Below are 26,852 nucleotides of genomic sequence, written 5' to 3'. Positions count from 1 at the left end.
TTCCCTCCACGGCTGCAGCTCTTTAGTTTGACCAGAAAACTAAAAGGTTGTTAAAGTTATATAAACCTCTTACCACTTTAATTTTTATATATTTTGGTTGACGGGATGAACCATTCATGTTGTGTTTTCAACACTTCTGTGAGCCACGTTTGTTCTAAACTCCAACACATGATCGTATTTAATACAAAGCTCATCCAAACAATAAGTTTTCAAACTAGAGCTTTAAAGAACTCTAGTTTTAATAAATACATGATCAAGTCAAGGATTTTATTTGACAGGAACATGTTTTTGTGGCGTACAAAACGTACCCATGTGCTTTCCTCTCTTCGTTTTGTCTTTCTCTGTTGCCTCTGTAACATGCCATTAAAGGTCCGGCGTTCGTACAGAGATGCGCCCGCTGCCCTTCATGTCACTTTAGAGGAACATCACGAGCAGACTTTGAACATGCGATCACATTCATTCAAGCCTTATTTCTACACGGTAGTGTCATTGAGCCTCGAGGACTCGTTTACAAGAGAGACCATGACTGTTGTTCAGTGTATGTCATGTGAATGACCCTCAGCTACTACCACACCAAGTGCTAGCTCTATCTGTAAACTGACTGAATTATAGACACTCGTGTTTTTCCAGGCTCGGCTCCAAATGTTCCATCAACTGTAGATGTACATTCAATGATTATTTCCAGTTTCATAAAAATCTGTAGTGCGCTACATGAGATATTTTGCTGACAGGCACAAACATTATCAGCCTTTTGCCTTCAGCGGTGGAGGATACCAAGCGTTTGAGCTGCTGTTTGAACAGCGTCTCTTCGTCTCTCTTGCCTTCTGTTGCTTCACAATGACTGATTCTTTTATGGATCAGAACTAACAGGGCGGGAAAAGTCTCATTTGTTTTGAAACGTTTTCTGTCAGATAATGGATTATAGGATTTATGGATGCACTGATCCACATTTTTTACTTCCGATCCGATCCCGATTCCTAAATCTAAACATCGTCCGATACCGATCCACTTCCGATATCATGATCATCATTGATTTTACATGAGGCTGTAATAATCTCCTCTCAAATACAATTTGTACAAATATATGCATGCGTGTCCAAAAAGGCAACTTGAGGTAAGTTTTATTAATGTTAGACAAGTTTTAAAGTTATAATTAAATTCTGCTAACACAAAACACGTTTCTTTTTATTCCTAGCTTTAAAGTGGATATTAAAGTGATTAATTTAAGTGATTGTTTAATTATTTTATTTTTTTTAAAAAGGGGCAGATATGAGAATTATTTTTCTTCTTTCTGAACTCTTTTCATTCAGTTTTCTTTTTGATGAATTTGTTTTGTTTCTTTTAAATGAATGAATAAACGAATAAAATAAAATGTTAAATGTCTTCAAACATCTGCTAAGTTCATGCTTAAACCAACAGACATGTTCCTGTTTTTAGTATTTTACATCACTTTATAATGTAGCTGGTTTTTCGTTTATATATATATTATTTTCTTGTAGTTTTCAAATCTTATGTTTTTTATGATTGTCTCCTGTTGTACTGATAAATATCTCCTGGAGGGTAAACTATATCTTGGCTGCAAGTATCAAACTGAGAAATCCTTCATTTTCTACAACTGATAGTGGTCGGTCATTAATTATGATGAAGTTTATCAACTTCTCTGTAAACATTAGAGCTCCGTGGTTTCAGCGACGTCTTCTTCTTGTTCAGTCCGAAGCAGGCAGTCTGATCTGGGTCAGCCCCGCTCAGTCTGTCCCTCCTCAGAGACAGACAGACTGAGCGGGGCAGAGTGGACACAGCTGGCCGGGGTCGAGTCGCCTCTTTCGGTTGAGCAAAGAGCAGCGCCCGCTGAAGCCACAGAGCTCGAATGTCCAACGTAAAACTAACTTTACGATGGTTTAATGTGGCGCTATGGCTCTGCAGACAGTGCACGTTGCTGTCTTGTTTTGTGGTGTTCAGTGTAAAATACTTCCACACAGCGACATGTTTAGATGAAAAGTTTGTTAGCTGTTAGCCACAGTGCTGCTAACTCAGTCCTCACCTTGTAGCTGCTGCAAACTATGAACTGGATTTCCTGAATGTGAGGCGGGTCTTATTACTCTGGGCTCATGAGACACGCCTCCATTCAGGAAATCCATTCCATAGTTTGAAGCCAACATGCTTCGTGGATCGGAAATCTCTGCACGTTGGATCGGGAAATGATACCCGATCCAGAAGTTCTTCATATATCGGTACCGATATCGATATTGGATCGGTTAATCTCTAATTAGATTGCTTCTGTTCACTTCTGTGTTGTCATCAAAACTAAGTGTAATGGTCCAACAATGTTCAGTGAGGTCATCTGGACAGTTTCTTTTTTTTTTTCACCTTCCATCCAGAAGGCTTCACCAGTCGAGGAAACACAACACAACTGATTCTTCCCCCAAACAGCTTACTGCAAAGTGGAACAAACCAGTTATGTTGGTGCCAAGACGGTGTCTGGGGCATGCCGTCTCCCTCATCGACAGTCATGTCAGACTGGTTCAAAACAACAAAGTCCATGCTCAATGATCCAGGTTTACAATCCAATAATGTTCAGCACAAAAAAAACTGTCCAGATGACCTGACTGAAAATTGATACGATCCAACAATTTTCAGTCAGGTCATGTGGACAGTTTCTTTTGTTTGTGCCGAGACAGTCAAAGAAATAAACATTTGAAATATATCAGTCTGTGTAATAAATGAATATAAACACGTTTCACTTTTTAATAATAATAATAATGCATTTTATTTGGAGGTTTTCATCTAATATGAGCAGCTGGTGTAGGTTCAGAAAGTGAATCCACAAGTTCACGAGTTCTTACAAGTGCACTGTAAAAACTGACGGGTCAAAGTGAAGAAGAGAAAAATGAGGAGTGTTCAAGTTTGATTTATTTAAAGGGCAGAATGAGCTTGTAAACTTAAAATCTGTGTTCAGTTGACACATCTTTGTCTAAAGAAACCAAGCTTAACTGATCTCCCACTAATTTTGTGTTAAATTTAACATATACAGTATATAGGATTTTTTCTGTCTTAATACATTAGAGAGTGATGAAATGCATAGTTTGATAATTTGGGTTGGTGTAACTATAAAAAGTTTAAGTTGAAACTGAAAGTCCACCAAGGGAAGTAATATAAAATAGTTGAACTCAGGGCGCTGTCCTGGTGGGAGAGGGTCAACGAAGCGCTACATACAAATTAAACTCCACAGGTTCAGTAATTTGTTTAGAAAATATTCTGAGATTTTTAACTCTTTCTTGTCTGATTTATTAACAATAAGACAAAAATTTATTTGACCTTCCTGAATAAACACTAGATTAGGACACCCGTCCATCTTTGACCCACTTCATCCGGTTCAGGGTCACGGCCCAGCGCTCACCTGGGGTGAAGCGGGCTGCACCAATGTTTCATTTTACACAAAGCATGGTGTTCTGCCCTTTTAATTTGTTATAAGTGATTAATGTTAATTTGGTTTGTCTATTCAGTGAATTATTTTATTTTGAAGGTTGGTTTGGGCATGTAACAGGAAGTTAGCCATCTTGTTTATAGCTGTGTCCCAATCCAACGGCTGCATCCTTTGAAGGACCCGGCCTACTGGGTCGATGTAGGCCGGGTCCTTCAAAGACCACGTAGACCGGAAGTCAGCAGCTGTGAATTGGGACCGGTCTAGCCTTCAGGGTTACGTCGGCGTACGTCCTGTCGCCTAGCAACCATGACAGCGCTCAGCCGAAGAAGAATGGAGATCGAAATGTTGTTGTTGTTTTTACTTTTTTAATTCTAGAGGAAATGCAGGAACTTTATCGCCGCCTGCGGCGTGTTTTTATCTTCTGCTGAGAGACGATCATATTCAGGTAACTAAATATTTTTTTAGTTTACAAACTCAAAACTGTTAACCTAGTTTCATGGATAACTTCAGTGACTGAAAGACTAATGAATTAACTTTATTAACTTGTGCATAATAAAGAAAATGTAAATGCATCTTATTAAATTAGTAATCATTTAATCTAATGTAATTAGTTTAATATTAAATTATATATATAATATTTAAATTATCTTAAATTTAGAATACAGCATAACATTTTTCAATATTTTATTTTATAAGATCCATTGGTACATATAGTGGTTGTAAAAATGTTAAAAACAGGGTCTTTCATTTCTTTATTTCATTAATAAAATAGCACTGTGCTGTATATTTACCTTAAGCCTCATAATTGTGATAACGCTTTGATATCTTATAAAAATTAAATCTTAAACTAATAATGTTTGTGTTGTTCTCTACATTTCCTGAACCAGACCAGACCCTGGTACTGCAGGATGAACCTGAGTGTCCCAGTCCTGGACCGTTACTTGAACCAAGAAGATCCTGGACCAGATTTCAGATGAAGCAGGGAGTCTCTGGCGGTGTTGCTTCATCTCCTGGACCTGGATCCAGGACATGGTTGGGGGGCCACAACTGAGACCCTGGTGTTTCTTTCTGGCTGGCAGGTGGAGCATCCTGCAGGGTGGTCTCAGGAGTGTTTGTGACTCCTCGTTCTACTGTCCACCGCATCGTCCATCATGACAGAAGAAGTGTCCATTCACCACCAGGTCGTCCACCTGCCTGAAAACTCAGAGGACCTGGAGGTGGTGTCCCGTGGGTTTGCAGGGCTGGCACACCACAGAGCCTTTTGTTGTTGTTTTGAATGAACTTACCGTTAATAAAATAATTTATTGACAATACTAGTTTTTGTAATCACTTTATTTTTCAAATTTAAAACAAAAAGCACATTTTTCAAGAACATACAAAAACAACCATCAATTAATTCATTTATTTGCAATTCTTTCAAGAACTGTGAAATCATTCAACCTTTATTTCTACAGGTAAATCCCATTGAGCCTCAAGGACTCATTTACAAGAGAGACCTGATTTAACAAAGAAAGATGACAACAATGGACAACAGCAACAACAATAAGCAGTTATAAAAAGTCATACTACAGTTTTTTTTTGTTTTTTTTTTTTTTTAACAAATAGGATGGCTAAAAGGAAAAAGGTAACAAAACAAAAAACAGCTAGATTCCAAGACAAATGTATAAAACTAAAAACAGGAACATGTCTGCATTGGACCCTGCCAGGAGTCCAACAGATTCTTAAAGACACTTAGAGAGGTCAAAGGTCGAGAGCTTCAGATCTTTTTACAAGATATTCCAGGAAACAGGAGCGGAGCAGGAGAAGGTCCTTTTGTCTAGTTCAGTCCTCACTGAGGGAACACTGCAGGTAATGATGTCCTGAGAGCGCACGCTGTAGCTGCACTCACACAGAGACATGTAGGAGGAGATGTATGAAGGCAGCAGACCAGGAAGTGATTTAAAGATGAAAATGTACCAGTGGGAGAGTCTGCGTGAAGTTAATGGTGACCAGTTAACCAGTGGATACTGGGTGCAGTGGTGGGTACGAAAAGCCCCTCCATTCTCCCCATACTTACATTTGCTCTTCTCTCGTCTGCTTCATATCTTCTGATTAATTGAAATAAAGAAATCATCCTCTCTGTCCTGATGCCGCTTTCTTCAGCGTCTCCATTCCTCTTTGTTCCTCAGCCCTGTCTTCCTGGTCACCCACTGCTGCGCTTGGACCTGGACTGTCCTCAGTGATGGAGACAGTTGGGACAGGAGGTGCAGTGGAAGACCTCTGTCCTAAAACCTGGTCCATGAGGACAAACCAGGACCAAGTCGCAGCAGCAGCTTCTCACTAACTCCTTCCCCTGACCCGCCTGGATATTTGCAGTCCTGAACACAGGAAACATCACAGTTGGCAAACAGAGCAACAAACATTTTTTAAAAACTTTACATGTATTAACAGCTGCACGTACAAGTTATATTCTTCATTACACATGCACATACTTTGTATTTATTTTTTAGGTTGTCCCATTTCTTTTTGCCTGCAGAGGAGTTACCTTCTCCTGCAGGCCCATCTTCTCCAAAATTATCCAAATAACATCAACATAAAATGAACGAAGAGGAAACATGGAAAATAATGTCTTAAAAAACTACAGTTTTCACAGCACAAGAGGACCTATACCTCATTAAGATCACAGGTTATTTACAGTATGAGGGTTAATGAAACTACTCAGAAGCATAAGATGAATAGATTCATTCTTGTACCTCCACGCCACAGCTGCAGTGTTTTGCACCAGTGAAAATGTGTTTGTTCTCATTCTGAAGCTTAATAAAAGCTTTGGTCTGCTCCTTGCTCCCTAAAAAAAAAAAAGAAGAAACATTAGCTTAGCAGTGGGACCCGCTGTACAAAAAAAAAAAAAAAAAATGTCTATGCAAATGATAAAAGCCTATAATCCGCTTTAAAACATAACCGCTTTAGCCTTTTTTTTTTAATCCCACATTTTAACATACTTACATTTAAAAGTATACTCCGTCACTACTTCGTCCGCCATTACATCCAGAATTTTCTGTGTGCCCGCAATGCATCATGGGATAGGATGGACCGCGAAGGATACACGGGACCTGGCCTTCAAATTGGGAGGAAAGGAGGCCACATTTGTGGGCCGCACTGAAGGAGTCTTCGAATCGGGACAGGCCTCAGCGCGTCGCTGTGGCATAAGCAGCCTTCAAATGCTGCCTTCAAAATGCGGCCTTCAAATGCGGCCTTCGAAGGATGCAGCCGTTGGATTGGGACACAGCTTATTTCTCAGTCAGCAACATGTGAGGAAGTTCATCCACTGCCATCTGCTTTCTGTTTATGCCATCGACACCACCGTCTTTTTACTCCATGTTAAATTGTGTACGTGGTTCATCAAAATAAAGTGGAACTAAGGCAGCTACATCCTGACTCGTGTATTAATTCACCTGGAGTTAGGCTTACTGCTACATTGTGTTGGACACGCACAAGGAGAGCAGAATACATGGTCCCTGTTTATAATAAGAAGGGAACACACGTTGGCAGGGAGTAGTTGTACCGCATTTGCTTTTCAGTGAGGTTTCGTTTTCAAACTGGTTCCAGATTAATCTTCATCAAATTCTTTCAGAAGCTAACTGCTCTACGCTCCGACACCTGATGATAGGATAAGGTATGTATCCGTTGGTCCCGTGTATCTGCAGCCGGCATGTTTCCACTTGGACAACAAATTCAAGCTGGTCCTGGTCAAACTACAAACAGGCTCTACGGAGCTGAAGAATTGAACACAGCAGTTTCTCTTTGCTGTGCAATAAAAGTCTGAGTAAGCATTTAAAAATGCTTTGATGATACGCACATGCTGTTAATAATTGTAGGTTGGTCCTAAAGAAGCCGACAGACACGATCATTAGTTGTTCATTGGTATGAAAGACTAAAGACGAACGTAAAAAGTTTTACTATAGCAGCAGTTTTGTTTTGGAGGTTCAGTGGAATTTATCTTGAACCCGTTTCCTGTGAGGAACACGTCACCGCCTCGCTGTGGGTAAAATGTTGACCTTTTTAAACCGTTGAGTTTTATCTGCGTGCGTGGCTGCGGATGGAGTAGACCTAAAGGTATGCTGCCGAAACCTGTCGGACACTCAAACGGCTGCTGTTGAAGAGAAAAGTTGTGTTTTTTTATGATTATTGACGAGACAAACACAAACAACCGGGTTTATTCATGTATTCCTGTTTTATGTCTTTAATAATAGCTCAGTAATTCTCATCCAATTCTTATTGTGTTTGAGTTATTTCAGCTTTTATTCATCTTCTATTCATCACCATTTTATGTTTTTGGGTTTTGGTCAGTTGGCGTGTATATTTACATGAATTTAATGACGTCATATTTCTTTAAACCTACCTCAGATGGACATATTCCTTCATGGGTCACTTTGTTAGTTAACTGTTAACCAGCGCTGTCCTGGTGAGTTTGTTGGTAAAACTCCCCAGAGCTCGTTCACGTTCCACACCACACATTTAGTTCACTGAGCGCGGCTGTGGCTGAGTGGTTAGAGCAGTCGTCCTCCAATGCAAGAGTTGGGGGTTTGATTCCACCAGCAGCCACATGCCAAAGTGTCTCAGGGCAAGACACTGAACCCCTCATTGCCTCCGATGTGTGTCCCATTGGTGTCTGAATGTGATTCAGACAGTGATTATAGATCCAGTAGAGCTGTATGAATGGGTAAATGAGGCACAGATTGTTGTAAAGAGCTTTGTCTCAATAAGATAGAAAGGCGTTATATAAGTACAGTCCATTTACCATTTACTTTGTTTTACAAGGAATGAATCAACAATTTAAACAGGAATGTGCATTTTAGACAGAAATACTCTGAGTTGGTCAGCAAGTATCCAATATTTCATACATTATATATATTTTTAGTTTTTAGGACACAAACTGGGTGGAAAGTGTTGTGCTAAATAAAGCTCCCAGATTGGAAGAACAACGTTAGGAACCAAGTTAACATGTGCCAGTGTTGCAAAACAAACCAAACACCAGTTTGACAATTGTATAAATTCTCGTAATTCGCCCCATTTTAACTAGACCGAATGTTCAAACATCTGTCCACTTGCTTGTTTTTAATACTGATCGACTCATCAGAGTCAGAGATTTATTTTTCATTCGCATCTCATGTGGTACATGTGGTGGAACAAGATTATGAACACAGGGTCCCACTTACATCCAACAATAAAATGTAAAAGAAAAACAGTAATAAGATCTAAGAAAAACATGAACTAAATATACACTAAGCACTAATAGTTAGGGATGGGGCCGATCCAATCCCATATCGTATCAGGCTCCGATACCAGCATAATTTACGTATCGGGTTTTTCTGATCTAACCTGCTGATATTTCCGATCCACGATGCAAGTTGGCTTCAAACTATGGAATGGATTTCCTGAACGGAGGTGTGTGTCATGAGCCCAGAGTAATAAGACCCGCCCCACATTCAGGAAATCCAGTTCATAGTTTGCAGCAGCTACAAGGTGAGGACTGAGTTAGCAACACTGTGGCTAACAGCTAACCAACTTTTCATGTAAACATGTCGCTGTGTGGAAGTATTTTACACTAGAAACACCACAAGACAAGACAGCAACGTGCACTGTCTGCAGAGCCACAGCGCCACATTAAACCACGGTAAAGTTACTTTTACGTTGGACATTCGAGCTCCGAGGCTTCAGCGGGGCGCTGCTTTTTGCTCAACCCAAAACAGCCAACTTGACCCCGGCCAGCAGCGTCCAATCTGCCCCGCTCAGTCTGCCCGTCTCTGAGGAGGGACAGACTGAGCGCAGCTGACCGAACTCAGACTGCCTGCTTCGGACTGAACAAGAAGAAGACGTCGCTGAAACCACGGAGCTCTAATGTTTACAGAGAAGTTGATAAACTTCATCATTATTAATGAACAACCACTATCAGTTGTAGAAAATGAAGGATTTCTCAGTTTGATACTTGCAGCCAAGATATAATTTACCCTCCAGGAGATATTTATCAGTACAACAGGAGACAATCATAAAAAACATATGATTTGAAAATTATATATATTAAAAACATAAACAGCTACATTATAAAGTGATGTAAAATACTAAAAACAGGAACGTGCCTGTTGGTTTATGTCATGAACTTCAATCAACCTTTATTTCTACAGGTAAATCCCAATGGAGCCTCGAGGACTCATTTACAAGAGAGACCTGATTTCAACAAAGAAAGATGACAACAATGGACAACAGCAACAACAATAAGCAGTTATAAAAACTCATACTACAGTTTTTTTTTTTTTAACAAATAGGATGGCTAAAAGGAAAATGTAACAAAACAAAAAACAGCTAGATTCCAAGATAAATGTAGAAAACTAAAAACAGGAACATGTCTGCATTGGACCCTGCCAGGAGTCCAACAGATTCTTAAAGCCACTTAGAGAGGTCAAAGGTCGAGAGCTTCAAATCTTTTTGTAAGATATTCCAGGAAACAGGAGCGGAGTAGGAGAAGGCCCTTTTGTCTAGTTCATTTCTTCAGAACTTAGCAGATGTTTGAAGCCATTTAACATTTTATTTAATTCATTTCTTCATTCATTTAAAAGAAACAAAACAAATTCATCAAAAAGAAAACATTGAATGAAAAGAGTGCAGAAAGAAGAGAAATCTTATATCTGCCCCTTAATATAAAATAACTTTAAACAATCACTTTAATATCCACTTTAAAGCTAGGAATAAAAAGAAACATGTTTTGTGTTAGCAGGATTTAATTATAACTTTAAAACTTATCCAACATTAATAAAACTTACCTCAAGTTGCCTTTTAGGACATGCATGCATAGATTTGTACAGATTGTATTTGAGAGGAGATTATTACAGCCTCATGTAAAATCAATGATGATGATATTGGGGCATTGCTCTGGTCTGTCATGGTGAAGATTGATTTACTGCTACACCTACTATCCAACCTTCACATATGGTCATAAAATATGGTTCTTGACTAAAACAATGACAGTTTTGCCTAGCATTATCCAAGGGGGCACACCAATGAGATTGCCCGCCTCCTTTTTAGTAATAAATAAAATAAACATCTTATGTGTTCACTCATTACCAGTTCACTGTGGCCAGGGGAGACACCAGTGCATCTACATATTCACACACCTAATTCTTGCACCATGCACCTGACCTCTCAAAGACCTTTGGAGTTTGGACAGTGGGGTTGGGGGATGAGTTTAAAAAATTTGACCATCATCCATCCAAGTACTGGCAATTTCAGATCCAAGCCACGAAAATGAACTTCCTTTGCAGGATAGTCAGACTCAGCCTTGTAGAGGAGGTGAGGAGTGCTGGTCCACATCAAAAGGAGGCAGCTGATTAGGGTACATTAGTGGCTCACTTTGGAAGTTTTCCAGGCATGGCCCACCGGGAGGAGACCCAGAACTAGGGCTGGGTACCTTTCTACAAAATTTGGTACCGGTACTTTCACTTCGGTGTCGGTTCCTGAACAGTACTTTTTTCGGTACCATTTTTATAATTAATATTGATCCTAACAAGAAGAAAATTATGTTGCACGTCTTGTACAGTACAAATCTTGAGTTTTATTTTTTAACTTAGGTATTTTTCCAATCCAAGCAGTTTTTTAACATAAAAATAAAGAAACAATTTCCAGTTCAAAAGACCAGTTTCAAACCAGTGACAGGTCAGTGTGTAATGCTCACTGCTTCACACTGAGGACCTTTTCACTGAACACTTTTTCTTCAGAAACAACATGTCTGTTTTCTCTGGACACAAACAAGCTGCTCCTGGCTGATGGTGTCTCCAGCAGTAGATGTTCACTCTGGGGGTGTAGATGATGATTGTTGCACACACAGATACCTGGTTGTCAGTTTGACATATTGTCCCTCACATCCCACCAGCAGGTCACTGGATTCACTGAGGTTAGGGTTGATGCAGACTTCTGCACCTCTGTGTCTCTTCCTGAATCTTCTCTGTGGTTCTCTGGGGTTTAGGGCTCTGATCATCTCCCTAACTGACATGAGAACACAACATCAACAATAACATGGTTGTGTTATTAATGACCAAAAACCATTATCTAGGCTGAGAGATACTGGTTTAACTGGTCAACAAGTACCTTGACAGTTTACTTACCTCCACCACGCAGCCTCCACTGTTAAAAAAGGCAGCAAACTTTTAACAACAGTTTGTGACTGTCCTGTGGCCCCATCCTCACCATAAAATAAAGCTGCACACTAATATCTTAAAGTTAGCGTTACATGGATAGTTAACAAACGTAAATGTACCAGCCGTCCTTGGAGTTCTCGGATGAAGAGGATTCCGGTCGTGGAGCTGTTGAATCAGGCCGTTCATGCTCTTAACACCCACAGACTGACTTTAATGCTGAGAGGAAGCTGCGCTCCACTTTTCTTGAAGACAAACACGGAGCAACTTTCCGCTCATAAATTGAAGCGGTTCAATGATACGCGCTGCACATGTGAACCCCATCTGTGGGTGTAACCAGCGCCATAGATATACGTCTATACGGCAGCTCTATACAGCTCTGGGAGTAACCATGTATGTCTTTTTGTCATATGTCTGTGTTTTACCTGCCTGCGTGCTGAAACCACGTGTCACGTTACATCCAATCATCAAAACTTGACACCGAATGAAGAGTCATATTTTGATCCACATACCAAACGAAGCAGTTCGGTCGGTACCATAAAAGAACCGACGTTCGGTGCTCAGCCCTACCCAGAACTTTCAGGAGGGATTATGTTTTCTAATGGTCTGCTGGCTTCCTAAGTGTTGCTGGGGAGAGGAATCTCTTGAGTTTCCTTCCTGGACCTGGACATGCATCATAAATGAAAGAAAGGTTTAATATTTGCTCAAGCAGTTTGTGCTTTTATTCAATTCAATTTTTCAGTTCAGTTTATTTCTTTATCTTCAAGTGACAACAGAAGTCGTCTCAGGGACTGAACAGAAACATTCATCTATAAAAAAATGGTATAAATGGTATAAAGTTTATTCATTTTAAAAAAGTATAAAACAATTCCAAAACAATATAAAAAAGATACAAAAGATTTAAAATGAAAGGCAGCAGAAAGAACAAAAAATCTTATTATATCTGCACCTTTTTTCAAACAATTAATTCAATCATAATAATTTTCAAGTAACAGAACAAAATTAATAACTTTCTAATTTTTCTAATTCTAATACAAAACACACACTAAGCTACTTCATATATACTTTTTTAACAATTCAGCTTTGATCTTTTTCTTAAATGTACACATTGACTTGACATTTTTTACATCACTCTCTGGACCATTCCACAATCCAACTCCTTGGATTGAGGTAGACCTTCCCTTCAGACTAGTTCTGAATGTTGGTTTGACAAATATCTCTATCCCCTTAAGATTATAACAACTTTGTCTTTTAACAACATTTCTTTGGATATTTAATGGTAATGTGTTATTTTGAGCCCTATACATAACTGATAAAATACTATAATCTACCAAATCATGGAACTTCAATAAGTTCAGTTGATAAATTAATGTGCTTGATGGGTGACTGTAATGCTTTCTGGTGATAATTCTTACAGCTCTTTTCTGTAAAATAAAAATAGGTTTTGTAAATGTTTTACACGCTTTCCCCCAAACATCAATGCAATAGATTAAATGTGGAACAATGATTGTGTTATACAACATGTCCAGAGCTTTATCATTTAATAATTCCCTGACTTTGTATAGTACTGCAATAGATTTAGATATTTTTGTTCTTACAGAATTGATGTGATTTTTCCATGTTAGCTGGTCATCAATGATTACACCCAAAAATTTCATCTCATTAACTCTACAAATCTCAACACCCTCAATTTTAAATGGATCATCAACAGTTCTCTTTTTGTTACTAAATATCATGTATTTAGTTTTATCTAAATTTAATGATAATTTATTAAGTTTAAACCAAGTTTGTATTTTATCAAATTCTGTCTTCATCAATTCCAACATCCGTTTTACATCTTTACCCAAACAAAAAAATGTGGTGTCATCTGCAAAAAGGACACATTTGAGGAGTCCTGATACATTCACTAAGTCATTCACATATAAAATAAATAACTTTTGTCCAAGTACAGAGCCTTGAGGAACTCCACAAGTGATATTGCACAGGTCAGATCTTACACCATTTATTTGTACAAACTGTTTCCTATCTTTTAAATAGCTAGATACCCAGTGTAATGCTGGTCCTCTTATACCATATTTATTTAATTTTTCAAGGAGAATAGTGTGGTCAATAGTATCGAATGCTTTTTTTAAATCAACAAAAATACTAACACAATACTGTTTTTGATCGACAGCAGTAGTTATTTGTTCCATTATTTCCATGAGAGCCATTGATGTAGAGTTTTTTGCTCTAAACCCATACTGACTGCTACTTAGAATGTTTTGTTTAGTAATAAATTTATCTAATCTGGTCACAAACAGTTTTTCTAGAATTTTTGAGAACTGTGGTAATAAGGATATTGGTCTATAATTATTGAACGCACATTTATCACCATTTTTAAAAAGAGGAACTACCTTAGCTACTTTCATATTGTCTGGAAATATTCCTTTTGAAAATGATCAATTACAAATATATGTAAACGGCTCGATAACATAACTCATTATGTCCTTTACAAACATCATATCCATGTCCACCCAGTCTTTTGATCTCTTATCTGTAAGATTTTTTACAACATTCATTATTTCTTCTTTGTCAGTTCCATTAAGAAAAATACTGTTGTCACAACTTATAACTGAATGTTTCACATTATTGTCTACTTTTGGTATTTTAGCAGCAAGGCTTGATCCAACGTTCACAAAATGATGATTAAATCCATTTACAATTTCATTTTCATCATAATAATTGAACTTTATTTATCTGAGGAGCAGCTTTGAGTTTAACTCCATCACTGAACTCTCATGTTGAGCAAGCATGAAGGCGACAGTGGCAAGAAAAACTCCCTCATGAGGAAGAAACCTTTAGCAGAACCAGGATCAGGACTAGAGGACCATCTGCTTCGACCGGCTGGGTTATAAGCTTATTTTATTAGTTTTTATTCGTAATGCGTCTGGGCCTCAACCGGTAATAGCTGGTGTTCGTGTCTCTGCCACAGATATTTTGTGGGACAAAAGAAAATATGAAAAGTTTGGAAATTAGACCAACAAGATCATTTTAATTTTGGGACAAATACCACATACCAAATACCAGCAATAATTACTGAAATAAAGATCTTTTAATTTTTTTCCATTTGGCTGGAATCTCATTAACTCTTTAACTTTCGTTAATTCGTTAAATTTTGAGAACCTTTTCATTTTATTTTTATTGCTCCTAAGCTTATTTTCTTTCTAAAACAAGTTATTTTTGCTTTTTATGTATAGATGAATGTGGTTACACAGTCCCCGCCAGCACCTGAACTGTAGTGGAAATATAAAAGTATTTGCAGTCAGATGGAATTGACAGCTGTTTTGTTGGCAGCTGTCTCGAGGAACCCCCCCCCATAAAACCATCGCTGACCCATGCGGGGCACTACACCCTAATTTAGCTATGGCTGCTTGAAAGACAAAGCCTCTGTGGACCCTGCCACTGTGTCTGTCTGTGGACTTTTCAGTCCTGCGTTTTGGAAAAATCAGCTGAGGGAATATTTTGTCTGCGACTTACCGTGACATTCCTGGCAGGAAAAACAAATGTTGAGAGAATTTTAGGTTGAGGTGAGAAAAAGTGAGGGAACGAGAAGGGCTTTCTGTAAACTGCATGAAAGCAGGAGTGGTATTATTATTTTTGATCTAAAAGACTTGTTTTAACTCACATTCTAGTTGAATGAGCTGATTGTTCCCATAGCAAAAGCTAAATAAAGTTTATATGAACAAAGAGTAAGGAGCTTATTTATTCATGGTCATAAAGTCCTGATGTACCGGTAATTGGCTTTTTGTCAGCAAATACAAAGATGTGTTTGAAGAAAGTGTGTCCAGTTTATTAAAATAACAACCTGCAATGCCCAAGGGATGGTTTTCAACCTGTTTTGAGCTTGTATTGGTTCCAGCAACACAGGAAGAATAATACAGTCATGTACCGACAAAGTCTGAAAGCAAAGATTTCAACTGCATCAGTTAAAAAAAGATCTGTACCGTGACCCCGACTGAAAACACAAATAAAAAAACAAAATCTGTGCTTAAGGTTTCATTAGTGGATGAAAAGTTGCCCAGAAATAAACTAGAACCAGAAAGAGTCAGAGTCAGAGTTTCTTTATTGGCTTTCGCACCTCATGTGGTACATGTGGTGGAGCGAAATTATGTACACAGGGTCCCAGTTACATCCAACAAAGAACAAAGAAGATGAAGCTAAGCCGAATAAATTTTAAAGCTAGGTGTCCTGCCAGTATTAAGTGCCATTCCAGTTGTTGAAAGACAGTTTTAGCGTTTGGAAAGTTTCCTTTTCTCACCTTACAGTAGGAGCTAAAACAGAGGTAAACGTTTGATCAGGACTGCCCGAGGTTTTCTGCAGAAATATTTCTGAAGCATTGATACATGAAAGGACTTTTAAGAATTTGTTTTGCTGTTTGGGACCAGGGTGGGAATCTTTAGGCACCTCCTGATTTGATCTAATTGGAATTGAGCGGGCTGTGATTAAAGAGTGCTTTATGATGCACATCAAATATCTGTGATTATCGGGTTTGTGAATAAACACCATGAAGCAACTGGTGAGATCGTGATATTTACCCAAAACATTCGACGCTAAAATACAGAGACAGAAATATAAATTACAAATGTAAATGATTTTGGCTTGATATACAGAAATAAACAATCTTTTTCTTTTTTGCATAATAACAAGCTCAAAATAACATAAGCCAAAACCCCCCAACTATTTATTACAGGCTGCTGCTCATCGATTAGCATAGATGCTAACTTAACATTGAAATTGCCATAGAAAAGCTAACATGTTTAGCATTTTGCTTATTGTTGTAAATCAATCATTCAATCAACCTTTATTTATTCAGGTAAATCCCATTGAGCCTCGAGGACTCATTTACAAGAGAGACCTGATTTAACAAAGAAAGATGAAACAATGGACAACAGCAACAACAATAAACAGTTATAAAAAAAAATTTAGGCACAAGTCAAACATTTTTTTAATTCATTACTAAAGACGGTCAGTCAGTCATTTTTTGATAACTTCAGCTTTCTCTGATTACCAAACAGTGACTTACTGACTGAATTCTTCCGTTTACCACCGATAGTTTTAACTCCACAAAATTTTACTTTGAGACATCCCATCTTTTCATTAGAGTTCCTGTAGAAGACATGGTTCAATCTTACGCTGAGCATTAGTTTAGTTTTTTCCTGGCATAGCCCACCTGCAGCATTTCATCACACAGAGTTTAGTCCCTAACCCTGACAGTTCCACGCTGTGCGCCTGTCTGGCTATCTGCAGAAAGGTGAGGGAGGGTGGGGGGCTCAGCTAACGGCTTCAGTGGTCTGTGTGGAGCTAAGAGGCTAATGATGTTGGGGGTTAAATCGGTATTATCCTCCCATTGCTGGACCAGCAGAGACCGAGGACAAACGGGTGACTGGCTTCAGGAGAACGAGAGAGATAGTAGAAACTTGGCCTCTGATCCAACGGGTTTTCCTGCTTGTTGGATTTAATACCCAGCACAGCAGCAGCTGTTGCTCACAGATGCTCCTCAAGGTCAGAGCCTGCAACGTGAACCAACCTTAGATTACATAATCAATCAGCTGCTTTCTAAAAACAATGAGCAGACGTTATCCCCTAAAACTCAACAATGGAGGATATGTTTAATATCTGTATTCCAGGAGCATAAAATCGCACCCTGCTGCTGTAGAGGGTATGATGCTTTTACGATGAGAGCTTTACAGTTCACTTGGCTCACACCAGAAAAACTGTTGGCGTTTCAAAAAATACCAACAATATAGTCTAAAAAAGGTAAGTCAGGTCCTCTGGATGGTTTTTAAAAAATTGTTAACACTTTGTCTTTAATCCAAAAGACTGTCAGTCTGAGGAGCTGTAATAAACTCAGTCTTAGTCTCTAAAGACTGGTCCATTGCAAAGATCCAGTCCCCCGGCACAAACACAGTAATGTTGTGTATGTTGTTCAGTGTCAGGAGGGTGATCAGTCTTACATTGGGGAAACTACACAGCCACTGGCCTAAAGGATGTCAGAGCAACATCATCAGGACCTGGAGATCAGTGTAGAACACCTGCAGTGTTCCCTCAGTGAGGACTGAACTAGACAAAAGGACCTTCTCCTGCTCCGCTCCTGTTTCCTGGAATATCTTGAAAAAAGATCTGAAGCTCTCGACCTTTGACCTCTCTAAGTGGCTTCAAAACTTCTAAGGTCATGGAAAAACCAATGCAGACATGTTCCTGTTTTTAGTTTTCTACATCACCTTTACAACCTAGATGTTTTTTTGATACATTTTTTTAATACCATTTTATTTTCACTTGTTATTCTCAATTTGTATGCATCATTTGATTGCCTATAGTAGGGGTTCACCGATAAATCGACCGGCCGATTTATCGATCCTGATTTCCTTAATTTTGGAAAATTGGAAATCGCATGCAAAACCGATTTTACAGATTTGTAAAAAATTTTTTTAGTTTTAACAACAATTTCATGAACTTCATTTATATTTCAGAGCACTACCTCATGGCCAGTTAAAACCAGTTCGTATTGTTTCTAGGATATTGTTCAAGGGTATGTTTTTCAATAAAATAAGATTGGAAAATTGAAGGTGCATTATGTCCTTATAACACCTGACAGTGTCGATTATAAAATAAAATCGGTATCAGCCAAAATCGGAATTGGCAGGTCAGACTTTTTAGAAATCTGTGATCGGCCAGAAAACTGTAATCGGTGCACCCCTAGTCTATAGTTGTCTTTTTTTGTCCATGTTGTCATCACTCTTGGTTAAAACAAGGTCTATCTTATAAATGAGTCCCCAAGGCTCAGTGGGATTAACCTGTATAAATAAAGGTTGAATGAATGAATCTTAAAAGAAAGCATACAAATTGAGAAGAACAAGTGAAAGAAAATGGTATTAAATAAACAAAACAAAAACGGCTAGGTTCTGAGGCAATGTAGAATTCATTCAACCTTTATTTATACAGGTAAATCCCATTGAGCCTCAAGGACTCATTTACAAGAGAGACCTGATTTCAACAAAGAAAGATGAAACAATGGACAACAGCGACAACAATAAACAGTTATAAAAAGTCATACAAATGTATTTTTTTTTACAAATAGGATGGCTAAAAAAAAGAAAAGTAACAAAAACAGCTAGATTCTAATGCCAGGAGTCCAACAGATTCATAAAGCCACTTAGAGAGGTCAAGAAAAATAAAAATAATCTTAGCATTAATCAGTATAAAAATCTTCTGTTAGATCATATTAGTCTTGAAACAGCATCTGCCGACACATTGGATCAATCTCTGTGGGCTCCTTTGATCGGCTCCGTTACATAGTGAGGGTGGGTAGTCTGGGATCTGACCTTGTGGGGCCTTGGGGTTGATGTGGAGGCGGGTGTATGGGTTTGGGGCCCCGGGGGGGTTGCCGGGGGCTGGGCTCTTGGGGTACCTGGGCAGGGGGGCACTGGGGTACCTGGGCAGGGGGGCACTGCTTTTCTAAGGTCAAGAGCTTCAAATCAGGATAGGAGTGATAGGAGGAGAATACTCAAAACATGTCTGCGTTGGTTTTTGCCATGAACTTAATATGTTTGAAGCCACTTAGAGAGGTCAAAGGTCAAGAGCTTCAGATCTTTTTACAAGATATTCCAGGAAACAGAAGCGGAGTAGAAGGACCTTTTGCCTAGTTCAGTCCGCACTGAGGGAACACTGCAGGTAATGATGTCCTGAGAGCGCACGCTGTAGCTGCACTCACATAGTGACATGTAGGAGGAGATGTATGAAGGCAGCAGACCAAGAAGTGATTTAAAGATGAAAATGTACCAGTGAGAGAGTCTGTGTGAAGTTAATGATGTCCATTTAACTAGTGAAGTTAATGAAGACCAGTTAACCAGTGAATATAGGGTGCCACGGTGGGTACAATAGTTACAGCCATATGAATACATGTGCTGATCATAATACTAGAATATCATGAAAAGTTGATTTTTTTTCAGTAATTCCATTCAAAAGTGATACTTGTATATTATATTCATTCATTACACACAGACTAATATATTTCAAATGTTTCTTTTAATGTTGGTGATTATGACTGACAACAAATGAAAACCTCCTCCTTGAATCGCCATCTTATTGTGGTGGAGGAGCTTGTGTGCCTGAATGATCCTAGGAGCTATGCTGCCGGGGGCAATTATAATTGCCCTTGGTAGGGTTACCCAAGGCAGATTGGTCCTAGGTGACAGGCCAGACAAAGCGATTCAGAAGATTTTTATGGACAAGACAAAACAAGGAACTCGGTTTCCCTTGCCCGGACGTGGGTTACCCGGGCCCCACCGTGGAGCAAGGCCTGGGGGAGGGGCTTGTCGGCGAGCACTGGTGGCCGGGTCTCTACCCATGAGGCCCGGTCGGGCTCTTCCCGAAGGAGCGTATAGGTTTGCCTTCCTGTGGACCCACCACCTACAGGAAGGGCTATAAAAGTCAGGTGCATGATGCATGGGCAGTGGCCGAAGGTGGGGACCTTGGTGCTCTGACCCTGGCTTACCAAAGCTGGCTCTTGGGACATGGAATGTAACCTCTCTGGCAGGGAAGGAGCCTGAGCTTGTGCGCGAGGTTGAGAAGTACAGACTTATACAAACCGGATTCCAAAAAAGTTGGGACACTAAACAAATCGTGAATAAAAACTGAATGCAATGATTTGGAGATGGTAAATGTCAATATTTTATTCGTAAATAACATAGATGACAGATCAAAAGTTTAATCTGAGTAAATGTAACATTTTAAAGGAAAAATATGTTGATTCAAAATTTCACAGTATCAATAAATCCCAAAAAAGTTGGGACAAGTAGCAATAAGTGACTGGAAAAAGGAAATTGAGCAAATAACAAACTGCTGGAAGACCAATTAATACTAATTAGGTCAATTGACAACATGATTGGTATAAAAAGAGCTTCTTAGAGTGTCAATGTCTCTCAGAAGCCAAGATGGTAAGAGGATCACCAATTCCACCATTGTTGCGCAGAAAGATAGTGCAGCAATACCAGAATGGTGTTACCCAGCGTAAAATAGCAAAGACTTTTAAGTTATTATCATCAACCGTGCATAACATCATCAAAAGATTCAGAGAATCTGGAACAATCGCTGTGCGTAAGGGTCAAGGCCGTAAAACTCTACTGGATGCTCGTGATCTCCGGGCCCTTAAACGTCACTGCACCTCAAACAGGAATGCCACTGTCAAGGAAATATCAGAATGGGCTCAGGAATACTTCCACAAAGCATTGTCAGTGAACTCAATCCACCGTGCCATCCGCCGTTGCCAGCTGAAACTCTACAGTGCAAAGAGGAAGCCATTTCTAAGCAAGCTCCACAAGCTCAGATGTTTGCACTGGGCCAGGGGTCATTTAAAATGGAGTGTGGCAAAATGGAAGACTGTTCTGTGGTCAGATGAGTCACGATTTGAAGTTCTTTATGGAACATTGGGACTCCATGTCATCCGGACCAGAGAGGACAAGGATAGACCAAGTTGTTATCAACGCTCCATTCAGAAGCCTGCATCACTGATGGTATGGGGTTGCATGAGCGCTTGTGGCATGGGCAGCTTGCATGTCTGGAAAGGCACCATTAATGCAGAGAACTATGTTCAGGTTCTAGAACAACATATGCTCCCATCTAGACGCCATCTCTTTCAGGGAAGACCCTGAATTTTTCAACACGATAATGCCAGACCACATTCTGCAACAATCACAACATCATGGCTACGTAGGAGAAGGATCCGGGTACTGAAATGGCCAGCCTGCAGTCCAGATCTTTCACCTATAGAGAACATTTGGTGAATCATAAAGAGGAAGGTGCGACAAAGAAGGCCCAAGACGATTGAACAGTTAGAGGCCTGTATTAGACATGAATGGGAGAGCATTCCTATTTCTAAACTTGAGAAACTGGTCTGTTCTGTCCCCAGACGTCTGCTGAGTGTTGGAAGAAGAAGGGGGAATGCCACACAGTGGTAAAAATGGACTTGTCCCAACTTTTTTGGGATTTTTTGATGCCATGAAATTTGGAAACAACAGATTTTTCCCTTGAAATGATACATTCTCTCAATTTAAACTTTTGATCTGCGATTTCAGAGTCAGAGTCAGAGTTTCTTGTCATTCGCACCTCATGTGGTACATGTGGTGGAGCGAAATTATGTACACGGGGTCCCAGTTACATCCAACAATAAAATGTATAAGAAAAACAGTAATAACATCTAAGATATGAACTAAGAAAAACATCAACTAAATATACACTAAGCACTCATCACATAAAACATTGAACATCAGCACAAACATGAACATGACTCAGTGTGAGCAGATGTGCACGCATGAACACATCAACATTGAAACAGATCAGCAGCAACATGAAACAGATCAGCAGCAACATGATGTGGTTTTTCACAGTGATTATTCTAGTTAGAGATTCATGAGTCTAACAGCCTCAGGGTAGAAGCTGTTCCTCAGTCTAGTGGTTCTACACTTAATGCTCCTTAACCTCCTTCCTGAGGGGAGTGGGGCAAAAAGTGTGTGTGCTGGGTGAGTGGGGTCCTTCATGATGCAGGTGGCCCTCTTCCTGCATCTGGAGGTGTAGATGTCTGTGATGGTGGGGAGGCTGATTCCGACAGATTTCTGTGCAGCCTTCACCACTCTCTGCAAAGCTTTTCTTTCTGCAGCTGTGCAGCCTCCATGCCACACATTGATGCTGGAGCACAGGATGCTCTCCACTGCACACCTGTAGAAGGAGGTGAGGACTGAGCTTCCCAGACCAGCTCGCCTCACCCGTCTGAGGAAGTAGAGTCTCTGATGAGCTTTCTTTGTGATTTGTGTTCTATTCTGAATAAAATATTAGATGTTGCCATCTCCACATCATTACATTCAGTTTTTATTCACAATTTGTTTAGTGTCCCAACTTTTTTGGAATCCGGTTTGTAGTGGGGATCACCTTGACGCACAGCATGGGCTCTGGAACCAATCTCCTTGAGAGGGGCTGGACCTTATTCCACTCTGGAGTTACCCATGGTGAGAGGCGTCGAGCTGGTGTGGGTCTACTTGTAGCCCCCCGACTTGGTGTCTGCGTGTTGGAGTTTTCCCTGGTAGATGGGAGGGTGGCTTCCCTTCGCCTTCAGGTGGGGGGACGGGCTCTGCCTGTTATTTGTGCCTACATGCCGAACTGCAATTTGGAGTATCCGGCCTTCTTTGAGTCCTTGGCAGGGGTGGTGGAAGGTGCGCCAGCTGGAGACTCCTTTATTTTTCTGGGGGACTTCAATGCCCACGTAGGTAATGACAGTGTGACCTGGAGGGGCGTGATTGTGAAGAACGGCCTCTTTGATCTGAACTTGAGTGGTGTTCTGTGGTTGGACTTCTGTGCTAGTCATAAATTGTCCATCATGAACACCATGTTCGAACATAAGGGTGTCCATAAGTGCACTTGGCACCAGGATGCCCTAGGTCATAGATCGATGATTGACTTCATAGTCGTGTCATCTGATTTGTGGCCGTTTGTTTTGGACACTCGGGTGAAGAGAGGAGCTGAGCTGTTTACTGATCACTACCTGGTAGTGAATTGGATCAGATGGCAGGGGAAGATGCCAGACAGACCCTGTACACTCAAACGTGTAGTGAGGGTTTGCTGGGAACACCTGGCAGAAACCCGTCAGAAAGATCTTCAGTTCACACCTTGGGGAAGCTTTAACTACATCCCAGCTGAGGTGGGGGACATTGAGTCTGAGTGGGTCATGTTCCGCACCTCGCTTGTTGACGTAGCTGCTTTGAGCTGTGGCCACAAGGTTGTTGGTGCTTCTCGCGATGGCCATCCATGAACTCGGTGGTGGAAACCCCGGGTTAGGGAGGCTGTCAAGCTGAAGGAGTCCTATCGGACCTTGTTGGCCAGTGGTACTCCAGAGGTAGCTGAGGAATATCAGAAGGCCAAGTGGTCCGCAGCCTTGGCTGTTGCTGAGGCAAAAGCTCGGATGTGGGAGGAGTTCGGTGAGACCTTGGATAGGGACGCTCGGTCGGCTCCGAAGAGATTCTGGCAAACTGCCAGGCGGCTGAGGAGGAGAAAGCAGCACTTTACTAACACTGTGTTCACCTTAGTAGAGTGCTGTTGACCTCAACCAGTGATCTTGTCGGGAGGTGGAAGGAATACTTCTTGGACCTTCTCAATTCCACCAGCATGTCTTCCATGGAGTAAGCTGAGTCAGTGGACTTAGGGGTTGATCTGTCCATGACTGCGGCAGAGGTCGCCAAAGTAGCTCAGCGGCGGCAGGGCTCAGCGATTCTGTTTATAACTTTTCTGGAGAGAATTTCTCAGTGCAGCCAGCTGGCAGAGGGTTTCCGGTTTGGTAGCCTCAGGATTCCATCTCTGCTTTTTGCAGATTATGTGGTCCTGTTGGCGTCATCATGTCGTGATCTTCAGCTCTCAATGGTGCGATTCGCAGCTGAGTGTGAAGCGGCTGGGGTGAGAATCAGCACCTCCAAACCTGAGGCCATGGTCCTCAACTGAAAAAGGGTGGAATGCTTTCTTTAGGTCGAGGGTGAGGTTCTGCCTCAAGTAGAAGAGTTCAAGTATCTCAGGGTTTTGTTCACGAGTGAGGGAAGAAAGGAGCGTGAGATTGACAGACGGATTGGTGCAACATCTGCCGTATTGAAAACTCTGTACCCGTCTGTTGTGGTGAAGAGAGAGCTGAGCTCTAAAACAAAACTCTCTGTTTACCAATTGGTCTACGTTCCTACCCTCACTTCTGGTCATGAACTCTGGGTAGTGACCGAAAGAATGAGATCGCAGATACAGGTGGTTGAAATTAGTTTTCTCTGCAGGGTAGCTGGACTCTCCCTTAAAGATAGGGTGAGAAGTTCGGTTATGTGGGAGAGACTCGGAGTAGAACTGCTGCTCCTCCACGTTGAGAGGAGCCAGTTGAGGTGGTTTGAGCATCTGGTAAGGATGCCCCCTGGGCACCTCCCTAGAGAGGTGCTTCAGGCATGTCCAACTGGGAGGAGACCCCGGGTAAGACCCAGGACACGCTGGAGAGACTATGTCTCTCGGTTGGTCTGGGAATGCCTTGGAGTCCTCCCAGAAGAGCTGGAAGAGGCTGTGGAGAGAGATGTCTGGGCTTCCCTGCTCAAGCTGCTGCCCCCGAGACCTGACTTCAGAATAAGCGGAAGATGATGGATGGGTGGATATAAACTATATAAAAGCCTAAAAAAAACTGTACAAACTGTACAAAAAATAATGTTCACCTTTTATTGTATTTAGCCTTCAAAGACATTTCAGGTCTCTTGTAAATGAGTCCCCTAGGCTCAATGGGAATAACCTGTCTAAATAAAGGTTGAATGAATTTGAACCTTCACCGTCAAATAAACATAAAACTCTCAACTTTGTCAAATATAAATATTATTAATTGTTTTAACTTTTTTTTTTTTTTTTTAGATCTAAAAAAAAAAAAAAATTGTTTTAACTTTAAACAACAGCATAACCTAACAACCTTTTCTCTTTATACAGCTGGGGGTACTGTTTCAGGCACACGTTGGCTCAAACTTTTATTGTGCTTCATCTTCTGTCTCTCAGCATATTCTATTGAGTGGAATCTTTTCAGATGGTGGAACAAGTTAGATCTTTTTGAAGCGAAAACTTGCCATGTGTTGGAGCTTTGCCTAGCCCAGCTTGCTATCGCTGACTCCTTCTGGACTTGAGCTCTGTGTATGGTGTACGTCACCACGCACTTACGTGGTTGTGTCGTGGCTTTTTCTGTTCGGGTTAAAATGGCCGCCAGTTGAAGCGGCCGCTTCAACCCGAACAAAAAAAGAAATGTGTCAGTGAAACACTGTAATCATAATGTAATAATATATTGAAATATCGAAAATGTACTTAAAACTCAAATCACCGTTATTGACAAAGTATATTGTGATATATATCAATATCGAATTATTGTTCAGCCCTAGTATTTATAAATAAAGGTTGAATGAGAAAAAGATGCTGTTTCGCTTTAGTATGTCACCCACACACAGCTGAGAATGGTTAACGTTTTTTTTCGTCATGCTGAAAGATAGAATTTAAATAATATTAAAATCAAAAAGTTCAGTTTTTCTTTATAGTGCTTTCTTATTTTCACACAGTTTTAGCTTTTTTAACTTTTTAGTTCATTCAGGTTCTTTTTTTATGTATTTATTTTGGTATTTTTTAAATTTTTTAATATACAGTAAATCAAGTATTTTCTTTGCACTCATATTTTAGTTGTAATTCTAATGAGAAAATGCGTTAAAATGTGATGTTTTATACTGCAAACATGACTGAGATGCTGTATACAAACAATAAAAGTGAAATGAGTTTGGATTTCTCTTTTCTCCCTGTTTGCAGACCAGTTATCCCACCTGGGAGGACTTTGTTTCCAAAGGAGCCAAGCTGCAGTCCCAGCTCAGGTAGGAGAAGTAAACACATTTAACTAACTTCAGAATCTTGAAAGTATAAGTAGTTTTTCATGCTGAGGCGCCATTTCAATTTGAATGATCAAATAACGTAAATTTTCCTCTTCGTACAAATCTGATTTGAGTGTATTTACCGTATTTTTCACCCTATAAGTCACATTTTTTTGTTGTTGCATAATTTGCATGCCCTGCGACTTATACCATACCATACCATACCAATTTATTTATATAGCACTTAAAACAGCAACAAGGCCAACCAAAGTGCTGTACAAAAGAACCAAACATGCACAGCAGACAGGAAAACATAAAATAGAAATACAGGTACAAATAGCAGCAGAAGCTAACTAAAATGGCCAACAGAGTAGAGAACAGACCGGACCAAAACAAATCACACCGTGTTAAAGGCAAGAGAATAGAAGTGGGTCTTCAAGCGAGACTTAAAGACTGAGAGTGTGGGAGCCTGCCGGACACTCAGTGGCAACTCATTCCACAGTCGTGGACCTGCAACAGAGAAAGCCCTGTCACCTCTGAGCTTACGACGGGTTTCTGGGACTGAGAGAAGCATCTGGTCTGCTGACCTCAGAGAGCGCGGTGGGACATATGGCTGCAGAAGATCAGTGAGATAGGATGGGGCGGAACTGTTCAGTGATTTAAAAACATACATGAGAATTTTGAAATGGATCCGAAGGTGACTGGGTAGCCAGTGCAGGGAGGCCAAAACTGGCGTGATGTGCTCTCTATAGCCTGTACCAGTTAAAAATCGGGCTGCAGCATTTTGGACCAGTTGTAGACGAGCAATGGAGGACTGACTGATTCCAAACA

General features: G+C 40.3%; 1 protein-coding gene across 1 annotated transcript in view; it reads left to right on the top strand.

Moving 5' to 3' along the window:
• Positions 1-4,575: 4,575 nt before the first annotated feature.
• Positions 4,576-26,852, top strand: part of mtss1 (MTSS I-BAR domain containing 1) — a 115,402-nt gene continuing 93,125 nt past the window's right edge. The window contains 3 exon segments of the mRNA XM_037679940.1: positions 4,576-4,651; positions 5,593-5,654; positions 25,963-26,024. Of these exon segments, the coding sequence (XP_037535868.1) occupies positions 4,576-4,651; positions 5,593-5,654; positions 25,963-26,024 (200 nt within the window).

The sequence above is a fragment of the Nematolebias whitei genome, chromosome 7 (assembly GCF_014905685.2).
Source record: "Nematolebias whitei isolate Nwh7 chromosome 7, NemWhi1, whole genome shotgun sequence".
NCBI lineage: Eukaryota > Metazoa > Chordata > Actinopteri > Cyprinodontiformes > Rivulidae > Nematolebias > Nematolebias whitei.
Note: the sequence above shows the minus strand (reverse complement) of the source record. Positions and strands in the feature narration are given on the sequence as shown.